Genomic DNA, 23734 nt, shown 5'->3' with positions numbered 1-23734 from the left:
CAATGTCCCAGTGCTGAGGCCAAAGCACATATAATTTGACCAGAAAGCTGTCAAGCTCAGCTCCAGAGTTTCATTCACCGAGAAGTGATGTAGCACAGTTTTGCTATGGTGGTATTTTGGACTGGGCTGAGATCTCCTGTTCCTCTGTAGGAAAGTATCTTCCACAGATTCGAACAACATCACCTCATACATAGGGGAACCTAAGACATCTCATATTGCTTGGATACTGCAATGAAGAACACACTTTAAACCTTAATCAAACAGTCCTTCAGGAGTGCACTTACAGTATGTCAACGACTTGAGCAGAGAGGACAGCAACGAGAACAGATTTAAGCATTAAAATTAAAATTTAAATTTAAGTATTAAATCCTCCAAAGTCCATGGCAAAGTGGGTTTCTCCGGGGTCAGTGAAACACAAGTAAGAGGAAAAGCTTTTAAAATTGAAGACAGGAAATCCCTTTTTCATGCCAAGTGTGGTGAGAGTCTGAAACAAGCTGCTCAGCCCTGATGCTGATACCCTGGCGTCTTTCATGAAACAGTGGATGAGGGCCTTGAATCAATGAATCAATTTTCTGTACCAAGTACACAAGATAGATGGGCCAAATGGTCTCCGCTCATTAGATCTCTGTGTTCTCTTATGATGTTCACTCTGTACAGGTGGGTGAATGTCACCTGAGCACCATGTGCACAGTATAGTATGTCCTATAGCAGGGATGGCTCATTCTAGTGCTGTAGTGTCAGAGCGTCTGCAGACCTTTTAGGATTTTTCAAAGCAGGAACACCTGAAAAGATGAGAGAAGCTGATGAAGCTCAGATTAAGCCCATATTGAGCTGGTTTAAGTTGTTAAGAGCTGAGGTAGAAAGGAAATGTGTCCTCCAGGGCCAGGAGTGTCCAACCCCACTCTATGGAAACTCTCAGAGCTGAAATCAAACCTTTGATGGAAGGCAGAGAACTTGGCAATAGTGTACCTTTGACCCCATGTCATCATTTAAAGTGCATGTTGGGAACGTCACTGTGTAGCAGTGCTTTGTTACCAAGCAACAGGAGTATTGTGTCCTCTAATGGCCTTAAAATGCAGGTCTGGTTGGTTAAAACTTGTTGAAACCGTTTTTTAAGACAAATATTCCATCTTGGAGGTGAGTGGTAATGGTGCAACTGTTGCACGTCTGTCAGCTTCCAGACATAACGCTGGAATCTTTTTTTCCCCCAAATAAAAATGATATCCCCTTAACCTTTATTTTTTTGTATTCAGGTCGGCGGCCCTTAAGTGCACGTCATCACTTCGCTTCTATCACGTTGCACCTTTTCAGAAAGAGAGCAGAATCGGTTGCTTCCACCAGGGGGCGACAAACTCGGTGAAATGTGAACAATAGAAACGGGGTGGATTTAATGTGCCTTAATCCCCAGTCTGGCCATTAGGAGGTGATTCTGAGTCTAGCTTTGGGGGCCTTATTCTGTGCTGTAACCTGATTGACGAAAATCACCAACGCCCAAAGCAGCAAAGCAAAGGAAATGCCCTTTAGAGGCGTATGAGGAACCGCTTTTACTAATCATTCAAAAAATCGGCATTCTAGCTAGCGCATCCTGCGGAGCTCTGCTGAAGACAACCTCCTCGACACCCTTTCATCCTGCATCTGTAGCGCAGCCTGCAACGTTTTGAACTCTTCCTCGCCTCAAGGATTTCTGATTTGTTTCAGCTTTCCTGCAGTTATTGTAGCTTCTGTCCCTTTTTCGCTTCCCTTCAACCTCTAAACGAAATGGCAACCAAAATCGATAAAGAAGCTTGCAGGGAAGCCTATAACCTCGTAAGAGACGACAATACTGACGTTAACTGGTAAGTCTCTTGTTTGTTCTTGAGTTATGGCATGTTGATAGGGAATAAGTATCCTGCTTACGAAGAGCAAATTTCCCAATACACGAACAGGGACGAAGTGTCCATGTATTCATTGTAAATATTTGAAGATGAGTTTGTTTTATTGTTGGATACCGTGTTTGATACCCCACTAGCACTGCCGCTTTGTTCACTGTATCGATATTCTCGGTTTCCCCCAAAATAATGAGGTCTATGCGCCCGTAATTTCCAAACTTGCATTTGCTGAATAATGCGAACCCTCTGTAAAATGACAGTTATAAGTAGCCCAGTGACTTGCGTTAATGCGTCTAGCTAGAAAAGCTGAATTCAGAAGTTTTAGATGAGCTGCCCACCAGAGCTGATTTTCAGCCCAATTGCGCACTGAAGCGAGAAACATTAGGATGTAGGATTCGTCCTTTGGCCTCATTGTATCACACTTTCTTCAAACCCGTAGTATTTTTTTCTAATTATTATTCACGCATGTGTTTGAAGGGCTTCATTTGTTTACGACGGTTCAACAATCGTCCCCGGAGGGCAGGGCACAGAATACGAGGAGTTTAAAAATCAATGTACAGGTAAGAGACGAGTTGATTTATTCCTCTAACGCCGTGTGATTCATTGTGCATTAATGTTAACAGCAGCCGGTCCTCAAAGAACTGGACCACAGTCGGACCACTGCAATCATTTCACTGTATCTTACTTGAATCTCTCCAGCTGACACTGTAACTCAAAGATGTGCTATAGGGTGTTTTTCGGTATTACAGGGGAGCTGCATACAACTGAATAGTCTCTCCAGTCAAACGCACAAGTCTGTTCTTACGGATAAGACGCCTTGATAAAACCACCATGTCAGAAATCTGTGGTTTTATTTTCCCCACCGGTAATCTGGAATTCCTGTAATTTATTCCTTGTAAAGTGGGGGGGAAAAACGCCAAAATGATGACAAATTAAGACCAGTCTTATGACCGTCTCATTTATAGTACAACGCCCCGTTCGCAAAGTCGTAGCCTATTGTTTTCTGACAGACAACCGGCTCCGGAAGTGTGTGCGCTTTGGCTTTTACAATACTGGATAATCATCCACCAGCACTTAGCATCAGAAAGGGAATAGGGGGGTTCAATATCAAAAGCGTGCAGTTTCCTCCTACATAGAAACTTAATTGTGTCTTCTGAAGTCGGCGCTAGCGGTTTATCTGCTTTGAAACACTTACATAAATGAAAGGTTACGTAAATCTTCCGTTTGTCTAACCAGGACCGCTTTGTAGTCCTATTCCAGCAGTTCTTCAAAATGACGTATCTGCAAGAGGGAACTGGTTAATGCGTTCGTGGATCATGACAATGATTTAAATGTGAGTAGTAGGCTGATATATATATATAAAAAAAATGTTCTGCTTGTCAAACGTGACTGCTGGGTTTGCAAGCATCGCACTTGTGTTTTGTGGTGAGGCGATGGGTTTGGATAGCTGTTGAATTGCGGATGCGTTCATGTTCGGTTGTGATAACAGATTGCAGAGTGTACGTAAACGCTTCACACCAAGACGAATTCCTGCACGCCGAAGAACAAGACGGGGCGGGGTGTCCATTTTAATCTTCGGAGACCAGCGCCATCTGCTGGTTGAGATTTTCAACCCCCATTGTGAAGACACCTGCGTCCAGGCTGAAGTCATAGCTTTGCAGGTTCTTCAACCAGATACAGAGGCTAAGGAGTAAATAGGAATTAGCAACACAGAATGTAGGATTTGACAGGGTTAGTGACTTGTGATGGCGCCCTCAGGCACTACGTGCATTAGCATTAATTATTGATTCTGAATGTCTATATATGCTATGTGGATGGTAAGTTCCATTTTCCACTTATTTCCAGTTATTCGTGTTTGTAACTGTCTCTGTTTAGCTGGGTTTGTATAGCCATCGTGTCACCCAGGATTACCAGCTGATCCTGGTGGCCTGAGCCAAGATATTTACTCCACAGGGCTGTGATTACCTCTGTTTGCCATATGGTTTTACCAAGACTCTACTTACGTGAATTTTCATCCAACATGGGCATATCTACATTGTTATAGCCCTAAGTGTGTCCCAGAAGGTTTCATGACTGAAAAATAGCAGCAGCAAGTATTCAGTGCAGCCTTTTTTTTTTTTGCTGTAAGTATTTGACACGTTACTTGATTTTGAGTGAGTGAATTGCAGGGAGGGAAGGTTCGTGGTTAATAGTGTGGAGGTTATGGCACGCAGTAGTACCACATAGAGCAGTTTCACTCCTAAGAAAAAGAGTCAGTAAAACAAAAATCCTGTCTCTCGTGAAATTCAATATCACCGGAATGAGGAACTTTAAAGACTGGGGAATTCTACATGGAGTTTGTGCTTATTTTCACCTTTTCCTCAATGTTTTGACTCAGATCCCTGCTCTTTCCACTTTCAACTTTCCACATGGTGAAGAGCAGATTCCAGAGCCGAAACTGCCTGCGCATTCATTGGAAGCACAAGTCAAGGAACATTTGATTAACCTGGTCAAAGATGCTGTGCTCTTTCAACTGTGTAATCAGACACAGTTGAAAGAGACAGACAGACAGTTCAGACAGTTCTCCATTTTACTTAATGTTTTGAATGGTAATCCACCTTTTTTTCAGAGAAACTGGGGCGTGGCTTGTTAGTATAGGAAGTGAGCATGATCTCTATCTCTAAAGCACGTGCTAAGATGTGCAGTACAGCATGTCTTGTATTGTGCCAGTTAGTAAAAAGATGGTTTAGACATCAAATCTAGATATTCTGTGTGTTATTTCCTCACATTTTGAAAACAGATTCCATAATGCAGTGCCAGTGACTGTGCCCGCTCACTGACCTGAAGTCATCTGTGTCAAATAGACCCTTCAAAAAACAGTTTGCTTCAAAGGTATCATGCGCAGTATTTAAGATTTGCTGCTTTCTTGTTATGGTTGATCGGTGTTACATTTCTGTGCTCTTTTTCATTATACTCTTATAGTCTGTACCTTCCTGACTCCAGCGCAATTGCAATCTGAAAAGGCTTCTCTAAACTGAATGAGAGGAAATGAAATGACAGACTGTTGCAGTGATGTGTCATAATGCTTCCCCCATTGCACAGAAAGCCCTGGTGCACCGCTAATTTCCGTCCCCTCTTTTTGTAGTTACAGATACAATGTAGCTGTAATACATGCTGTATATATTGTTATATGTTGAAGTACGACATACAGTACTATCATGGGTACACAGTACGTAAGCCAGCAATTCAAGGGCAAGATAATAGGATTAAACAAAAATGAAGGTGAATTGTATTGAGTGCTTTCATGTGAAAGGAAAATATAAATGTTGCTCTTGCAGTAAATGTCAAGCAGAAATAGCTGGTTATCAAATTAAACCGTTAAAAATTGAGATTTAAATGTCAGTGGAGTGTAATTGAAACAAAATTGGAAATGTCAGGCTGACTATAGGCAGGGTTGGGTTGCACCTAACTGGTGGAGCTGGGACGCGCGCCTTCTCCTCCAGCCTGTCTGCTGCTGTCGGGTTCACGGGGTCAAAGATGGGCAGGTCTGCCCTGCCTCAGCCGCAGCTTGGACTGATACCCCACAAGGACTGAAAAAGGCAAAATAACAGATCACCTGTAAGAATAAAAGTAAGGGAAATAGAAACTAGAACAGCATGTAGATACACTCGACATTTAAAACAAAATGCTCTTACTAAGAGGGAAGTAATTGTTTTTCTCGTTGTATGAGTTTATAATGTAAATGTTTAGACTATTCATTCTTGTTTATAGCTCTCCTGCAGCATCTTTCTTGTCATTTGTGTGTATGTAAGCAGGCAGAATGGGAGAGAAAATGAGGGTGTGACAGTGCAATGTGTTGAAAAATGCAGACAAATAAGGTGTCTGTATTCACTCATTTGGATGTGGGTGAACTAATAAGGGTTAAATATAGATGGTCTCCTTTTTGGTTGCTGGTATATGTAAACCGTAGAGTCTCGTGAAACTCTAAATTTCAGTTATTAATAGTTTTGTAGTTGAGAACTTCATGTGAGGTTAGTCATTTTTCTCCACTTCATCCTACAGTATGTTTTTTTTTTGCTTTTCAAAGACAAAAAAGTTCATTAACCCCATTGGATCTCCGCAATCATTCTTCAGTTTCAGCTCCCTCGATCTCTGTTACAGTGGGTCAGTGCTTAGTGTTGCTGCTCAATTCTGGACCTGGGGTCCTATCTGCTTGGAGTTTGTTCTGTATGTTCTTTCTCTGTTTGCATGGCTTTCCTCTGGGCTCTCCAGTTTCCTTCCACAACACACTGGTGGGTAAATTGGTTTTGGGAAAATTGCCCTGCCGTTAGTGTCCTTCCTTGCTCCAGTCACCTGAGACCCTGAAGTGGTAAATGAATGGATGGTCATTGTTATTCTGATCCCCTCCTTCCCAGCAAACATAATAAGCCAATAAATATTTGGTTCAACTCTTCTGAGCGATATAATATCAACCAAGCTGCCTTCACCTAGCCAGAGCTCTGCATTCCAAGATATTCATTATTTAAAGACAGCTGAGGCCAAGATGTGAAAATGTACTCTTTCCCTTGAAACACATAATAAAGCAATACAGTACATTGTTACACATTTTCCACAAGCTCCTGAAAAGATCTCTCTGGATGTCACATTACTGTTCTGGAAGAAGATGCCACACACGACCATCGTTTTCAAACCTTCCAGGAACTAATGAGGCCTTAATAGAATATTTTAATTTAACAAAAACACAACATGAGATAACCAGGCCTTATGACTATAGTAGCAAAACAGTAGTTTAATGTTGCATAGTTTATTACACATGTTCAAAATCGCACAACTATATCTAATTAAACCTAACCGGAGAAACGACCTTATCCCATCCAGTTCTGAAAAAACAAACTTGAAGTAAATGGAATGAGTTTTATAAGCCTTATACTTAAGAAAGCTTACAGCGCTTAGACCTTCATAGGTTTCTAGAAATTTGCAACTTCTTGCATGTGGTTGTCATGTTTATTGCAGAGTAATTATTAAACAATGCCTGAGGTAATTCAGAAGTTTTATCATTTTGGTTAAGCAGAAATGATAGAGGATTTATACAACCAACATTCTTTGTTACCCACGTTGATAAGATAGCCTCTTTGTTAGATCTGTATGGTTTTATTTAATCCAAGAGCTTTCTAAAACGGTTAAATAGATTTTAAAGTCTCCACAGGGCTTTCTCTAAAAGGGGTCAGGTTTGAATGAGGAGAGCTGTTTTGTCTTGGGTTTTTTTTGTCTGTCTGAGTGTAAAGTTTGAAGAAAAACAAGTTTAAATCATCTGCCCTCAGAGGAGGGATATGTTATTGTTTTATAGAGGTGCTGTGGTTCAGAGGCAGACAGGACCATGCAGAGTGTATCTATATCATCTGAAACAACAATGCAAAAGAGTCTGGGAGGAAGTGCTGTAGACTGAAGTCCTGTAGTCCAGATTAAAACACTGGTCACAGCCTTAAGTAGCTTAATGTTATAAGACCACACCACTGTGACAAGATAACAGTTTCCATGGCAACATGGCTCCTTTACTCTTCTTTGCAGTAAAGTACATCATCTTCAAGGATTTCGGGTGGTTTCTATTTGATCTTACAACCATGCAAGCATTCACATTCAAGGTTATTTTCTTTATTAATGTCAATTTTAGCTATTGGGGGTTTTCAAATATAAAAAGATCTTTTAGCTTTGCCCAGAGAAAAATCAGCTATTTTCACATTGATTTGGGCTCTTCATGTACCACGAGCATGTTGTGTTTAATGTCCACATTAAAGCATAGAGTTGTTTCCTTATGGTGTGCATTTGTAGTATTTAACCTAAGCTACATGTGAATAATTCAACTTCACATGGTCTGTTTTTTCCAACAGCGGCATTTTTCTTGTTGGTCTGTTGTCAAGTTGTTTTATTGTCATATCATAATGTGATTCTTCTTTTGTTTAAAAAGTAGAGTCATACAGAACTACTGTCGGATTTTGGGATTGAAACAATGTTATAATTTTGGGTCAGTAGGGCCATGACAGAATTTCCTCTCTAATAAACAGGAAAGTTTGCCTGGGGAAGGTTATGAGGAGAATGATGACATCGGGAAGAGAGTTTTCATTTTGTAGGAATAGTCCTCCAAACTTTTTTTGAAGGCCTGGTTTGACAGGAAACTTAAGGATCATACAGGAATGTGGCCTATTTGAAAGACACCCACAGAATCTCTAAACGGAACAATGTTTTGGTCTGATTTGTTACCATTTGAAAGACACATCTATTCCCCCCAGTAGTTCCTGTTAATGAATGAAATTCTGCTGAATTTATCATAACGTCATTTGTTTCACTGCAGATCTTTCAAGTGTGGAGACGACCAAAGATTTGCAGTGCAGGCATTCCAGTTTACATTCTTCTTGTGTTTGGCGATTAAAAAGTGACTAGAGTAAAAACACATTCCTCAGGCTTCATGTTGAGGCTAGCCAGGCAGCTGATAAGAGTCCGAATTCACGCAGTGTTCTCTTTGGATCCACAGAGTAACACATTCATTGATCGGTGATGTAGAACATGGGTCGCAAATCTCAGTTTACCAGTTAATCAGCAGGTCCTCATCTGATGTGTGTTTTCTGAAATAGGGCAGAGATGCGAGTCTATGAAGGGTGTCTGGGCTTGAGGTGCATTTCTGGGGATCTGGGGGATGTTCTGGTGAAACATTAGATCAGGATTGGCTACTGTCCTGACATACAGTCATAGTGACCCTTTTCCGTTTCTGAATGCTTTGTGGAACAATTTTTCACAGCAAGGGGGCAGAGTACAAAGGCGTCCTTTTATTACAAAGGATGCCTTACTTTCAAGAAAACCAGCTACTTTTACAGCTGCTGCTGAATTTGCTCTTTTCCGCACAACTCTCAATGCAGGAAGTGACCATTCGGGTCCTGCAGGCTAGGAGGTGGGCACAAGATTAACACACATTAAGAACATGGCAGCAGCTGTGGCTTTTCAAATGCTGTTCTGGATAATAGCTGTGGGATAAACTCACTGGAGAGCACAGTCACTGGGGAATATTTTAATGCTGGGTCAGCTGTTTGTCAGGTGATCACATTAATGCAAGATCTTTCTTTCTTCGTGTGCATTCCGAATGATCCATTTTGTGAGGTCAGGATCTTATTCCATCACACAGTCCCTGTACCCAGATGTGCTCTGTGGACTCCCACAACACCCTTGCAAGCTCTTTGTTTTATATAGTGCCTTTTATGCAAGGCGCATCCCAGAGGACATATGTGCACAATATGTTGGGCTCCAGGTTTCAAAGATAAGCTCTTCTGAGATGTACTGCAGAAAATAAGCTTTTAATATTACTTTAACACCAGCTCCTGGTTTGAATGCAAACCAAGACATGGAAAAGCAAAGATACTGTACAGTTTTAGTTTAGATCAGCAGTGAAAGCACTACAGATGACCGTGTTGGATTTAATTTTCAGTTGTATGGTATCCTAAAAGGAATCAGTGCATATTACATTTCCTGTGCAATATTTGAATCGCTTAAAGAGAGACACCATACCTTTTAATATCTAGGCCAACATATTTCCAAAAACCTTTCTGCCTGCTCTTGTACTAGTAGGCTTTATTAACGTAGGCGCATTTCACTTTTGATTTGTCTGTTGGAGGCATGCACCTTTCCCAGAACTCTCTTGTGGCATCTTAGTTGCCAAAGGAAATGTTATAAAAACCCAACACACATCCCATGCTACTATCTTAGATATGCAGTTTTATACTGAATTCCAGGTTCATTTCAGAAACCATCCTGTACACCCATACAGCAGTTATCAGAGCTCCCCTGACCCTGCGGAGTGGTGTGGTGTGGTCAGTCAGATCCAATCCCAGAAGCCCAGGTGGGATCGAGGTCTCGTGGCTGCTGTCCTTCAGCCTAGCATGCCAGTCCATCCCAGTACACTCACATTTCCTCTCTGTATGAAACGCGATGGGTGGCGCACTGAGGCAGTGGCGAGTATTGCTGCCTTGCAGCGCTGGGGCCCTGGGTTCGATTCCAGACCTGGGGTGCTATCTGCTTAGAGTTTGTATGTTCTCCCCGTGTTCGTGTGGGTTTCCTCTGGGTGCTCTGGTTTCCTCTCACAGTCCAAAGACATACTTGAAGGTTAATTGGCTCTTGGGACAATTGGCCCTGGTGTGGGCGTGTGCTGTCTGTCTGCCCTGCAGTGGACTGGCATCCAATCTACAGTATGTCCTGCCTTGCACCCAGTGCTTGCTGGGATAGGATTACCTCCACCGCAACCCTGAATTGGTTAAAGTGCCTAGAGAGTGGATGGAGGTTTGCACTGTCATTGCCTCATGTAACCGAAAGTTAAACATTATTATAATTTCTCTCCTCTCCGTACTCTTAAAATTGGCATCCCGGAGTCAAAGCAGCACCCATACCAAGGAGAAAAATAGTAAAATCAGCAGTTAGGAAGAGTGGCTGGAGCTCTGGGCTCGCACATCCTGGGTGGGGAGCTGCAGTTATGTACTTGGCACTGTTTCCTTTAAGGTCATGGAAAGGAGAGGACATCCTGGTTCAATAGTAATACTTTCTCTTTTATGATAAGTAGTATGTTGATACCATCAGGCACAAATTCCAGTGAAGTTTAACTTTTTTTATTTGCTGATGAAAGGGGTGTCAACAGCACTTTAGTTGTTTAAATAGCACCTGTGATTGCCTAAGCTGCAGGTATTTTCCATTTACCAGCCTTATTGAACTGAGCAAAACAGGGGAGAGTCTCCTTGATTACTGGGGACCTTCGATGTTCTAACACAGCTCAAGCCCAGCAGACTGCTTGGGAAGTGCTGATGGCAGCTGACAAAACTTAAGTCTTGTTCATGTTTTTCTGAGAGAAATAATAGCATTGAGACACCAGACAAGATCTGCTGTAACGTAGGAATACATTATTATATGAATGGCAAAGCCCAGCCAAAACTCCATGGGTTGAATTGGACTGCAGAAGGGCGTGTTAACTGGGGAGTCTAGGGTAGAAAGTGGAATAGTGGTTATGGTTCTCAACCCCTGCCTCTCCAGTCCTCCAATACAACTGCATTACAGAAACCGTGATGAGCTAATGCCTGAGGAACCACTATACTGAAAGACATTGCATCATTAAAGGTTTGATTGCCCAACTTTCTATCAGGACACATTACCTCCAGATCAGTTAATACTCCATTAATCGAGGACAGTGCAACAGAGGGCCGTGGAGTTTGTTGGCTTGCTTCTCCTGCTCTTGTGGGCTGCGGCCTCAATTAGTCATGCTGTCACGGGCCGCAGGTACATTTTGTTCTGATCAGAACAGAGGAGTCCGGTGATGAGGCTGGAGGACAAGTGTCTCTGTGGGTTTTCTATGTCTCTATAAAGCAGCAGCAGCACCCATAGGGATGCAGCAGCCGGCAGAAGCTTGGTCCAGGTCAAAGAGTGACCAGCTGAGATGAACTGAAACCCCGCAGACACACCGAACTTCCAACTGGACTGAAAAAGGATTCGAACACCCTTGGATCAGAATAATTAGGCTGGGAGCAAGATAATCTGATGTGCCATAGCCCTCTGGTTGTGGGAGTTCCTGGTTCAAATCCATCTTAGAAAAAGTCATGATGGTCACGTTACTCACAGCACAATTCATACTACTTTGCCACAAACGACCCAATATTACAGGCAGCAGAAGGGCTTGTCTGTTTGACCGCATCGCAACTGTTTTCTCACTTCTAAGAGGATTAGACCCCAGGGGATGTAAGCGTAAAATCTGCAACAGCAGAAGGCACAAAACGCAGTGAGTGGTTTGTGGGCAGCAAATTGTTTGAGATTACTGCAATGTTTTGACATCTGCGTTTGCAGAATATTGAGAAATTGAGGTTACAGCTAATTACCGTTTCGCAGTAAATGAGTGACGGGTAGCGGGAAGCTGTTAGAGCATGCTTTCGTTTTTTCTTTTGTTTCAAACGCTGGGCCTGTAAGTACAAATCCTGTTCCCAGCGGTGGTTAAGACAACAGAGGGCTTCTCTTCAAGAGGGCTGAAGTGTTCCTCCCTCTCTCTGCTCCACAGATGATGCCCGGTTATTTGGCTTTGTAAGGATCACCACGGGAGACGCCATGAGCAAGAGGGCCAAATTCACCCTGATCACCTGGATTGGAGAGAATGTGAGCGGCCTGCAAAGAGCCAAGATCAGCACAGACAAGACCCTGGTGAAAGACATAGTACAGGTAAGGCACAGGTCCCCTCCAGCTCACTGTCCATGGAAGCTCTTTAGCCCACATTTCATTTTCCATGGTCTGCTGTGGCTCGTATCATGTCTCACCTTGCTGTTTGACCATACTTTACTCAACTTTCACTGTAGTGTAGGGAAGAAGCAAGAAGTCACAGTGCTGCTCGGTTGGTTCTAAAGGTTCTAAAAGATTTTCAGTCTTTTAAGAAAAAGTCAATTTTCTGAGAGCGATGCACGAAAGAGTATCCTCTCCTGCTAAGCTCTGAATATGAGCCTTTTCAGACGGGATTTCTAGCTCAAAACATCTCTCTAATGTTACCACAAATATCAAAACGCATATGAAACATACTGTATAGAGTATTTCACCACAGAATGTAAAAGGGGCATCCCTACTAGTCACAGAATGTGTATTCTTATGTCCAGCTGTCTGAGAAAAATCACAAAGTCCACTGAACTGCTAAACCGGTTACAGCCAGACTCAAAACAACTGGTCTGGCAGCCTGAATTCTACTATAGTATACTACAGTAAGCACAGAGATGTGAGGAGACAGTGAAAACAGGAGGCACAGGATATATGGCCATAAATTAAACTGTTTACTGCCATCTGTGTCTCTCTGCCAGGCCTAAGGTAGAGTAGACAGTATACAACAATGCGTTTTGAGCATTTATGGGAAAACAGTACAGAAATGGACAGTTTATAAAGTATTTGCCGCTTGAAAGTGTTCAAAAACAGAAATTCCTGAAGAAAAGCATTGCACCTTCTTGGTAAAACTTTTTTCCTTTTTCCCCATCTGCATTCAGGTGAACCCGAGAGATATTTGTTGTCGCCGCATGCGGCAGTGAGCTCGGAAATTGGAAAAGGGAAAAATTAGTCCTGAGAGCTTTTTTTTTTTGCGCTGAATGCCTCTTGCAGAGTAGCTCCGCTCTGCCCTGCCGTGGAGATTATGTATTGTGGATGATGCCAGCAGCTCAGATGCCCACTTGCAAAGGAGAATAAAAAAAAAAATCACAAAACAAAAAGCTCTTTTGTGAGAGCCTGGCATCTCCCAAACGCTAGCTGGGACACGAGCTACATGCTAATTTCCCAAGCAAGCTGATTTAGTGCAGAAGTCTGGACAAGACACCTCTTGCCTTGCTGCAGGCCCAGCAGTCAGTTCAGCACATAAATTACTCCCTGGAGCAGTTTGCTTTGCAGGACTCAACAGCAGGCACTTGACAGATGCGCTGCAGCACAGTTAGCTTTGTTCCTGTGATGTGCTTCTCCTTCTTGGGGCACGCTGTAGATTTTTTTTTCTCAGCTTGCTAAGAACAATAATGTGGTAGGGCCTTTCGGATTGTGGAAGAAACCTAACCCTTTGGGGTCACTGGTTCTATATGACGCATGTAAAACAACATTCTGACTGCTTCAAGCGCAGTCCCAACCAACTGGGGTTCGTACAGGAGAGAGCAGTTTAAGAGTTACATTACTGGGTGTCTGTGATGCCTCAGAGGATGACAGCGGTCTAAGCTTTGATTTTTCTTGGACTCGGAGGTTGTCCGGTACCCTGCTGAAAAGGCTTATTAATGTCCGGCGTTGTGTTGGAAGTTACACGATGAAATGGGAGCTGCACTCTGTGGTTTAATCAGTGTCTAGACGCATCAGTTATTGTGCAGCTGAGTGGTGGCCTTTCACGAACTGTGGACAAAGAGGGCCAGGTGCCTGTGAGCGAGGATAGAGAGAAAATCAGGCCTCATGTACTCCTGGTGTGCAAGGCCTGGCTTTTTAAACATAGTCCTTTGAATAGGTATGGGCACATATCATGTGTCTTTAAAGCCTTCAGAGCCACACTTGCTGTGCCTCACTTGTCTTACTCCTGAGTACATTTAATCTCACACTGTCCGAATCCACCTTTTCTCCAATGTTTAACTATTTCACAACCGCAAAAGACGACTGTTCAGAATTGCTGAAAGGAAATGTGCTGTCTCAGAGCTTGATTAAGGTTTCAGCAGTGCTGTGATCTTGAAACCCAGAGAAGGTGAGATGACATTTATGACAATTTCAAACTTAAATGTCATCTCACTCTCATCTTGCACAGCCTCCAGCTGTACTCCAGTAATCATATAAAAATCATTTATTGCTTTTTGAGTAACATATTTCCAAGCAAAAATCATCTGATGTTGTTACCTATACAAATAATTGCCACATAATGATTTCCATTGGGGAACAGCCAGCCAAGGTTTATATCTATAGATAGATATTTTTTTTTAACTCGGGCTAAAACACCAGAGAAATATCAGGGTAATTGAGAGAAACATAAATAGAAAAGTCAGTCACTTTAATGCAAAGTTAAGGTCAGACAAGCTATACTATGCTGCTTTTAATTTCTCAACAAATTTGCGTTTCCAGGCAGATCTGGAAAAGAGCTCTTAAATTAATGATAAGAATGCAGAGATTTTTAAATGGGAGTATAATGTTATCTGTGACAAAAAAAAAGCTGAAGCATGAACTTTAAAATGGCATTAATTGATTCACAGTGCTTTAGATGGCACATGCTGTTGGGTAGATGCCCCCCTGTGTGAGCTGTATAGATCTGCTGAATTGTCCACGCTTGCCAGACAGGAAATTGGTTTGACTGTCCTGGCCTAATTACCATATTAATTGTGGCTGGGTTGATCTTTACAGGAAGAAGGCTCTACACAAATCAATATGGGATTATGCCACTGTTGTCCTTTATTGTTTTAAATATTGTATTAACCATATTTTATGGTTGTGTTTATTTTTTATCTTAATTTAAGAGTTTTATTGAGCCCCGTGAGCCTTGTAGCTGAAGGTCACAACTTAAAAGATCAGATGAGGTTCTACTAAATTGTGTAACTCCCTTAACGAAAAAATCTGTCTGATTTGCTTTGCTGTGTTTTTGCAGATCGAAGTGAGACTTGTTCATTTATTTTTCACAGTACAGTATAGTCAAGCGTTGTTAGAAACTATCAGGCAGTTTAATCCTAGATTGTGGGGTAAAAACTCAATTTCATAATAAGTTTTGGTGTTTTGTACAAGCAAGTGGAACCAAGGAGTGCAGGGAGAATTGTCTGTTGTCTGAGTTTTAAAGATCTTGCCAACCCCCAGCACACAGGCCAGCTAACAGGAGTAGATCTGGAAAGAGGGATGGGCACCGACAATAAGTTCAGAAACGGCTTTTACTCAACCTCAGCCTTACCTTCCCGGAAGTTGCTGGAACTAGTTATCCTTCAATCAGCAAATTCAACACTCTCAGGTTGAAAGCAGGTTAATGATTGAAATCGAAATTGCTAAGCTAGTGGTCTTTGACCCTCAGGGCCTGGAGCTGAGTCATCTCACTTCAGTTCTTCTCCATGAAAGATCTGGAAGGAAGCTGGTGCATCAGTGTGGGACTGAGTTAGTGGCCGCTGGGTGATGTTGTTTTGGCTTTGTTTTGCAGAATTTTGCCAAGGAGTTCATGGTCAGTGACCGCAGGGAGCTGGAAGAAGCTTATATCAGGGCCGAGCTCAAAAAGGCTGGGGGGGCCAACTACGATGCCCAGGTGGAGTAGGGGAGGCCCCTGAGAGAGACCACCAGCCCACCGCCGCTGCTTGGACACGGGGTTGGGAGATCCCAGGGGGAGAGGAGATGCTACTCCGCGCAAGATCCACCTCATTTCCTTTCCCCCCTCTTGAACAGCTACATCTGCTCTACATCCGTCCCCACAGGCCAGCACCTCACCCCGACTCTCACACACACCCCTCTGCAGGCACTCCTATGATTGTTTTTTTCCACTGTGTGTGATTGCTATTTTTTATGGGCAGGGGGGAGGTCGTGGCATGACTTTCCTGTGCTGTATTAAAATAAGCATCCTCAACATCACACAGCCCATCTTCCAACCGCTTCTTCCAATTCAGAGTCGCAGGGCAGCTGGAGACTGTCCCCGCAAGCTGTGGGCACAAGGTGGGGTACACCCTGGACAGGACACCAGTCACAAGCACAGACGCAAACACGCACGCACTCACATCGGTGCCAGTTTTCCCAGCCGTCAGTTATCCTCGCTGTATGTCTTCGGACTTGGGAGGAAACCAGAGCACCTGGAGGAAAAAAATGTGAATATGGGTAGAACATACAAACTCCACAAAGAAAACCCCCCAGATCTGGAACTGAATCCAGGGCCCCAGGTCGGTGAAGCAGCACTGCTAACCACTCTTTAGCTGTGCCACCCTAACGACAGAATCATTGAACATGAAACAGATGACACACAAGTGAATACTCTGCCTCCTGCCTTGTGCGGAAGGCCAAACATTACTGCACAAAGGCAGAAGTACAGCAGATTAACAAGATTCAGAAAATCCACCATTCTGGGGAGGATGCTTATTTCTTATGGCAAGGTTTGTTGCCTTTCACCCAAAGATTTTTTCTTTTACTGGTGTTTTGCAAAGAATGTCAGTGCTGTTTTAACGTACTTTGCATGCATCCCTCGCTTACTTTTCAATCTGGAAGCTTAAAGCATCTTTTAAGACTCCACTTGTCTCGATTGAGAACGGACCTGAAGTTTTTTTTTCCTCCCTCCATCACTTCTTTCTCCTTCTGGGGGTTCCTGAAATAGAGGTCTTACTGCTGGTTCAGAAGTGGGCCCCACACACCCCTAAATTTAACTGGACTGTACATAACTGCTCTCCTGAAACCTGTGCTCATTGACCCACTACAAAACCAGAGCCGCGTTGAACTGGAAACGGGCAGGTGTGGCCCTGTGGATTTTCAAGAACTTAATTAAAGACAACTAAAAATCAAATAGTACTGGGAAAGGGGGATAACTGGAATGCCTTGTCATTGTAGTAGTGTCTATTTTAATGATCTCAAAGAAGGAGGGAGAAGAAAACTTCACTTCTGTATTTATTTTCCTTTTCAGGGTTTTGCTCTGCATTTGTGTCACTTAATCAGTCTCCAATCTTTGTGTTCTATAGCCCTGGTAAACATGCTGCCCTAAGGGCTGAAGAACACAAAGATTATTACTTTGTCATACTGTTAACAAACAACCCATCACTCCATTTCTGCAGGGGCTTTTACCTTTTGAGTCTGGGTTGGTGAAGGGTGCCGCACATTGAGGAACACAGCTGTCGGGAAAGTTCGCCTGTCTGGGAAAATTGTTACAGTGGATTGTCTCTTGCTTGCTCCTCTGAGGCCTTGCAGAAAGAAGCAAAAGAAGAGACCTATCACCATGCCCACAGATAGTGAATGTGCCCTTTGCATTTTTTCTGCCTTAAAATTTAGCCTTTGTCACCCAGCCACACAACAAGGATTTGAAGTGGAATGTTTCTGTCCATTATGGGTTATTGAGCATGTGTTATGTACAGTGGCTTGGAGCGAATTGGCTCTCTCATTATATGTATGACCAAATTGATTATGGCTGTGGCCTCTTAACTATTTATCTATATCAATCTATATACAGTTTGTGCATATAGGTGGATATAAATATGTGCAGACGGTGTAAACAATGAGTAGCTGTGAGTGAGCAACAACAAAAATAACTGTGGTTCAAACCTCAGTACAAGTCCAGTGGCACAATTTTGTTTTTGCGATGTTTTATTTTGTGATAAACTTTTTTTATGAGTTTGCCTGTTTTGTTTTTTTTTTGGAAAAATTCAGAAAAAAAATGAAAAGGTTTATGTACTGTATTGAGTGGAAACTTGGAAGGGCGCCATTATGAGAGATCAGCCATTTCAGAATAAATTTCCTTTTTTCAAAAAAAGCTTCTGTTTTTTTTTCTCATGTATGTGTTTCTTAGCATCGTTGATGTTTGCTTTTAGAAAATAATGTCCAGCCCTAATTAAGTCCTGAATTGTTTCCCATTTCCAAACAGGACTGATGACTACAGTATCTCGGTTGATTGGTCAAACCATAATTAATGCAGAAAAGAGGCATGATTCCTACAGGGAGCTTTACTGGGGTAACTTGACTGGCTGAGGAAGGAGAGGGGTGTCTCATCCTCCTCTTGAACAGAGAGTGAACAGGGAGCTGCTTTGAGCATAAATATGGGGTGGAAGGAGGGATGTGAAAGAGAAAAGCTTACGAGCAAAGTCGGCAAGAAGCATGATAATTATATACAGGTGGGCAAGATTAGGATTTGATCTCCTCTTGAACCTTCATTTAAAACTCCGTATTCTGTACTGCAAGAGTCTGCTCAGCCACTCAGCTCTGCACTGTGCACATCAGATCTCTCACAGCTGTCCCAGAGAAACACTGTCGGCTCAAAACAAGAGGCAAACACCGGGGAACTTCAAACCTGTCGTAGTAGAGCCTTTTTTTTACACCTCAGAAAAATAAATGCCATTTATACAGTACAGCTACAGTACGACTCGGGAAGATAGAAAGTGAATCGTTTTGCTTTGAGTTGGGCTCTTGAGGGGCTGGAGGATAAAAAGTGTGAACTGTCAGATCATGATTAAACTTTGTGTGTGATTGTCCAGATGGTGAGGCTCCTCACATGCTGGTTCTGAGATGAAGCCTGGGGGAGGGCCAAGAAGGGGGACAGGCTGGATATCAGAAAGATACTGCAGGGAGAGGGTGTTCATTGAAAAAAGGTACATAACAACTTTCATGTTGGGCAGTTGACATCTGCCATTCAGAGCACAGGGTCAGTCATTTATACAGCACCCCTGGAGCAGCTGGGGTTAAGGGCCTTGCTCAAGGGCCCAATGGAGTAGGATTCTTCTACCGGCTGCAGGATTTGAACCAGCAACCTTCAAGCCACAGGCACAGATCCTTAGCCGCAGAGCCACTGCCCATAATTAAGGGAGACTGTTGAATTTGCCTAAAGACGTTCGTCTCGCCAAGATAACACAGCAGCCCCTGTCACCCGAAGTACATTGAGTATGTGTCCCTAAAACATACCTATACAGAGTTTGTACAGAATTACCTCCTGGGGGTTTTCTTATTGGTTTACAAGCCTGTGCCTGCAGTGGAATCTGGAACAGAGATGCAAGTAACATTCCAATATTGTTTGTAACGTTCCAATATGTTAACTGCAACGTACTGCATAATTCACACTGTCAGCAAGCTCTGGGTGGTTGGGGGATGGTGAGGGGAAAGAGAAGTGAAATTGCTGCTCTACACTGATGTTACACTGATGTCAGAACGTAGCAACCTCTGTCAACTCAGAAACTTAAAGGGACGTCAGACTCCACCTAATCTCCAGTGTCCTTTTGGCAGCTGTTACTTGCAAAGAGAGTTTTCCTCCCCACGTGAACAAAAGATACAAGGCCAGCTGTTCTGTGCTGAGCCCACTGGAGGCTGATTTTGCGGAGTTTTTAACAAAAGTTCAGAAGGGACGACAACAACCAGTGTCTCCTGCACCTCTAACTTGTACTTGTTGGTTTGTACTTGTACTTGTTGGTTTGACTACTCATACATGTTCCTAAATGCATTTTCTGATTGGGTGTCGCAATTCCCTGTGGAATAACATTTGGAGAAAAGGTGTGCCCATCCTGATGTGGCCAGGTGCAGTACCTGGAATCAACCGGCACCTTTCGGTCTTGAGGGCATGCAAACAAATCACAACTCTTAAACTACACAGGCTATGTAGATGCCTGTGAAGACGACATATTTTAATCCAGCCTTAAAAACAAGTCTGGGAGAAGGTCAAACCCTATTCTTGTCCATCTCCTCCTGCCTACATATAAACCATATAAATATAACGCATTTCGTTTTCATATTCCGCCTAACACCTCACCTCCGCCCTGGAAGCAGCTCTCTTGCACATCCCTGATGAAAGGGGGAGGTGGGTCTACAGGCCCAATCTTTTTGGAAAGGCAGTTGTTCTCCTCACCCAGGACATGTGAACATACTGTCTCCAGACACCCAATGACCAGAACTGAAGCCCATGCCTCTGTGCCACTCACATGCAATACAACACAATAAATCTATAAAAAAGTGAAAAACTTGTAAAAAAAAAAGTTACTTGGCCAAGTCCTAAGTAGATACTGTTGTGCTAAAACTGCAGGATACGACCCACTTTAAAACAATGGCTTGCACAGTGAAACAAAACTCCTGTATGTCACATGGTGCCTGTCACATGAGCACTCACAGCAACTCGAATTAAGAGCTATTTTGCACAGTCATCTCAAAGGACACGTCTTTTTGGACACATGAGACTGATAACAACATGGAAACCGGGTTTTTCTGCCCCAAAGGCAAATAGTCTGTGCCAGTTCTCTGAAGTGTAAAGAGTGAGCTGTTATCAGAGCACATCATGAGTCAGATTTCTTTTAGTGTAAAATCTACGTCAGGTCGGGTGCCATGTGGTTTGGAGACGTGATTTTCACAATTCAAGGTGCTGCTGGAGAGAAGAGCAACTTTTAAAATGCTGTTTAAGAAAATGTACTGAATGTTTCCTGATACGGTCATACAGAAGGTCTATACTATTGGATCTGCAGACTCCAACACCTGGGGAAATTTGCAGGGATTTTGCATTTTGAATATGACTTTTGCACCTATTTTACATTACCATCACACGCTAGCTTTTTCCCTTTCTTGCGGGTGTCTTTGTCAAGCTTGCCCTGTGCTTAACTACACTAATGTCTAACAAAAACCATGCTCTCATTATATAATGGTATAAAATATTAGCTTTATAAAAATGGTAAAACAGATCTAAAGCATGGTAAATGAGTGTAAAATGTAGGTGCAAACTATAGTAAAAGTGTGGAATTACCATGCACACTGCAATACATAATTGTCTTAAATACATGTATTACATAACTGACAACAAATCAGGCATCACTTGTCCTGTTCCTGGGAGGTTAACTAGTCTTTGGTGACAGGGAGGCACCAGTCTGAATTATTTCCTTTTTTTTTATTTTTTAAATCAGGACTTAAAATGGTTCATATACCATTTAGGCCAAAGGTAGGCACAGTTCCCTGCTTAAAGAGCCATCACTCTCATTCATATTTAACAATGAAACTGACATACATTTGTGGTTCCATGGTTTACCAGTTGTCTGTAGATCTAATGGTTTCAATTAAATAAATAGCTCCTTTCTGATATAAATAATCTTTGGTAGATCAGTATTTGCCAAAGACTTCATGTAGGTAGCTGTGTCACCATGCGTAGGCTGCAAAGGAACAAGTAAAGGTTTATTCCATGCTGAAAAGAGAAGAAAAGAAACACAATGTTTCTGCTGTGGAGCCTTCTTTCGGGGGTGGAGCCTCTTTCAACACGAGAAGAAGGCTCCACAGCCGAAACGTTGTGTTTTTTATTCTCTTTTCAGGCTGGAATAAACCTTTATTTGTTCCATATGCAAAAGACTACATGAACATGGAAAAAAAACGATTGCTTTGCTGAGGCAATGGTAAATGTTTCAGAACAGTCTGGGAAATTACAGGGGAGGAAAAGTGTGAAAAATCAACATTTCTAACACTGTGAATCGTGAGGGTTGAGACGCAAACAGAACTTAAAAATATAAATTCATATGATGAAAAATCTATATTTGTCTCTAAATCTTCTATATTTATCCAGGACGTAAAATGACAAACATTTATGCTGAAATATCTCAAGATCCGTATCCAAAAACCAGTGTAAAATAATATGTAGTAGTGAAAGTAATAATAGAAAAAATTTTTATCTGAAGTGTTTGACTCATCTGAAATGAAAAACAGCCAAATTGTTTTTCTTTCAGTTTTGAAGTGGAATTAATCTCAGATTGTTCCTTTGTAACTCATGAGCTGACAAAACTCCCCCCTCAAAACTCTTTAGTACAAAATAATGTTGATTTCTGAGGAAAGAAGGGATATAGTTAGACACTCACTCCAGACAGGAAAATTAAAGCAACAGATGTCTATGATACAGTATATACTGAAAACAATGCTCAGTAAGAATATTTTCACTAGCCTAAAGAACCATTATTCACATAAGCTGCAAGTCAAAAGAAATGTTAACTATAACTTCTTGCATTCATATAGTGCCTTTCATTTCAAGGGATCCCTAGAGTGTTTGACTTGTGGGAGGGGAGCCATACCAACCCACCGAAGTGCAGCACACATTTTTGTGATAAAAGAAAGTCGGGTGGAAGTGTAATGTTAAACACACACACACACCCATGTCAGTATTTGCATAAAATCACACCGAATCTCACATTCCCATACATTCTGTGTTCCCTGCTGTTCTCAAAACTAGTTTGATAGATAACAAGTGCTCTGTACTAGGTCCTCTGGCTGGTATTTTTGCAGTTGTTACTGATCCAGCTGGTATTGATACCCTTCTAAAGAAGAACGTTTTGAGCCTTGACTTGAAAGAGCTCAGGCAAGGGGACCCTCTTATATCCTTCGGGATGGAATTCCAGAGCTCAGGGGCGCAGCAAGAGAAGGAGCTGTCACCCATACTCTGCAGACGGGGTTGGGAGATGGACAGGAGACCAGAACGTGATGAACAAAGGCTGTGAGGTGCCAAGCCATTTAGAGCCTTGTAGTATGGTCATGATGGCTGACTCATGGAAATGGAGACCAGGGTTTGCATTTATCAATACCTTATGACAGATTTTAAAATCTGTTTTCTAAGTCTGTCCCCTCAGGTCTATCTAACAGGGAGCCTATTACTAGCAGCGCATCCACATGGCTTGTTCAGGACGGCATTGGACCATTGGGTTGCATCTGCTCAGGGCTGCACCATCAGGCTACTGGGAGAAAAGGCTTATCACAGAACTGAAGGCTCACTTCATTCTAACACTCCTGATTCCTGAAGGGCTTGAAGGCTGCTTTTGCACCCTTTACTAATAACAAAGCAGCCTTCAATGATTAGATGTGCCTCCATGTCCCACACACATTTTGTTTAATTCACAGCCAGTATCCTGATTTGGCACATACAGTAAAATACCAATGGAAGAGACACTGGGGTTCACAGTCTGGTCTCAAAAAATAATTCAAATGCTAAAAACACAATACCTAGCACAAACGAGAACATACACAGGCTCACTTGTGCCTGGCATCCTGGGCTTGTACATCCAGCAAGGTGTTATGAAAATACTCAAACAAAAGAATATTCCATGGAAATATTACAAGAAAACACTCTGGGAAGACATAGACATTCCCAGATTCTCTACGAGAGCTTAGTGTAAGATTGGAATGCCCCAATGTTCCCAAAACTACCCCACTTCTTCCTCATTGACATGATTTGAGGCATTTTCGATGAAAACACCTTTGTGCATTTATTCAAGGAATGGAGTTTATAACAGAAGTTCAATCGGACTCAGCTGTCAGTAATTAGCAATCGCTCCTGACAATCCCTTTCTCTCCCAAACGCTTTAAATCCCTATCTCTCTCTCTTACATGTCTCTTGCATCCCAACTCCACCTCTGCAGCTGCCCCTTGGTCACCCTGCATGGGGGTCCTGGTCTGCTTGTCCTCTGGCTGGGAGGTCAGCCCTCAGCCAAGGGGGCAAAGCCATAATTTCGCTCCATGATGCTTTCATCCTGGGTGTTGTCATTCCTAGTGAAATACTATAATAATTAGCTCTCTTCTAAAAGCCAATCTAGGAAAAACAATTCCAAGAGAACTACCCCACTTCGTCAGGACATTCCAATGGAGGGAAGATTAAATGCTGGCTTCAGGCCACATCCCCTGCTGTTTCTCAGGGTTATATGTTGTAACTTGTTTCTTCCAGGGCTGTAAAAAATAAGGCA

The 23734-nt window shown here is 42.5% G+C and overlaps 1 protein-coding gene and 1 long non-coding RNA gene across 3 annotated transcripts; one reads left to right on the top strand and one right to left on the bottom strand.

Moving 5' to 3' along the window:
* Positions 1–1424: 1424 nt before the first annotated feature.
* Positions 1425–17814, top strand: cotl1 (coactosin-like F-actin binding protein 1). Its single transcript, XM_088614291.1, has 4 exons — positions 1425–1835; positions 2346–2428; positions 11923–12080; positions 15520–17814. The coding sequence occupies exons 1-4, from the start codon at positions 1759–1761 to the stop codon at positions 15628–15630; spliced, it is 429 nt and encodes a 142-aa protein (XP_088470417.1). The 5' UTR covers positions 1425–1758; the 3' UTR covers positions 15631–17814.
* Positions 2995–4885, bottom strand: LOC148644320 (uncharacterized). 2 transcript variants are annotated; one of them, XR_015928741.1, is made up of 4 exons: positions 4689–4885; positions 4222–4309; positions 3387–3551; positions 2995–3149 (listed from the first exon to the last, which is right to left on the bottom strand). It is a non-coding gene; the product is annotated as an uncharacterized LOC148644320 (long non-coding RNA). The 2 variants fall into 2 exon arrangements; XR_015928740.1 differs by lacking the exon at positions 4222–4309.
* Positions 17815–23734: the final 5920 nt, after the last annotated feature.

This window comes from Lepisosteus platostomus, chromosome 20 (assembly GCF_059453375.1).
Source record: "Lepisosteus platostomus isolate fLepPlt1 chromosome 20, fLepPlt1.hap1, whole genome shotgun sequence".
Classification (NCBI taxonomy): Eukaryota; Metazoa; Chordata; class Actinopteri; order Semionotiformes; family Lepisosteidae; genus Lepisosteus; species Lepisosteus platostomus.
The sequence above is the reverse complement of the archived record's forward strand: the minus strand, read 5'-3'. Positions and strand labels throughout refer to the sequence as shown.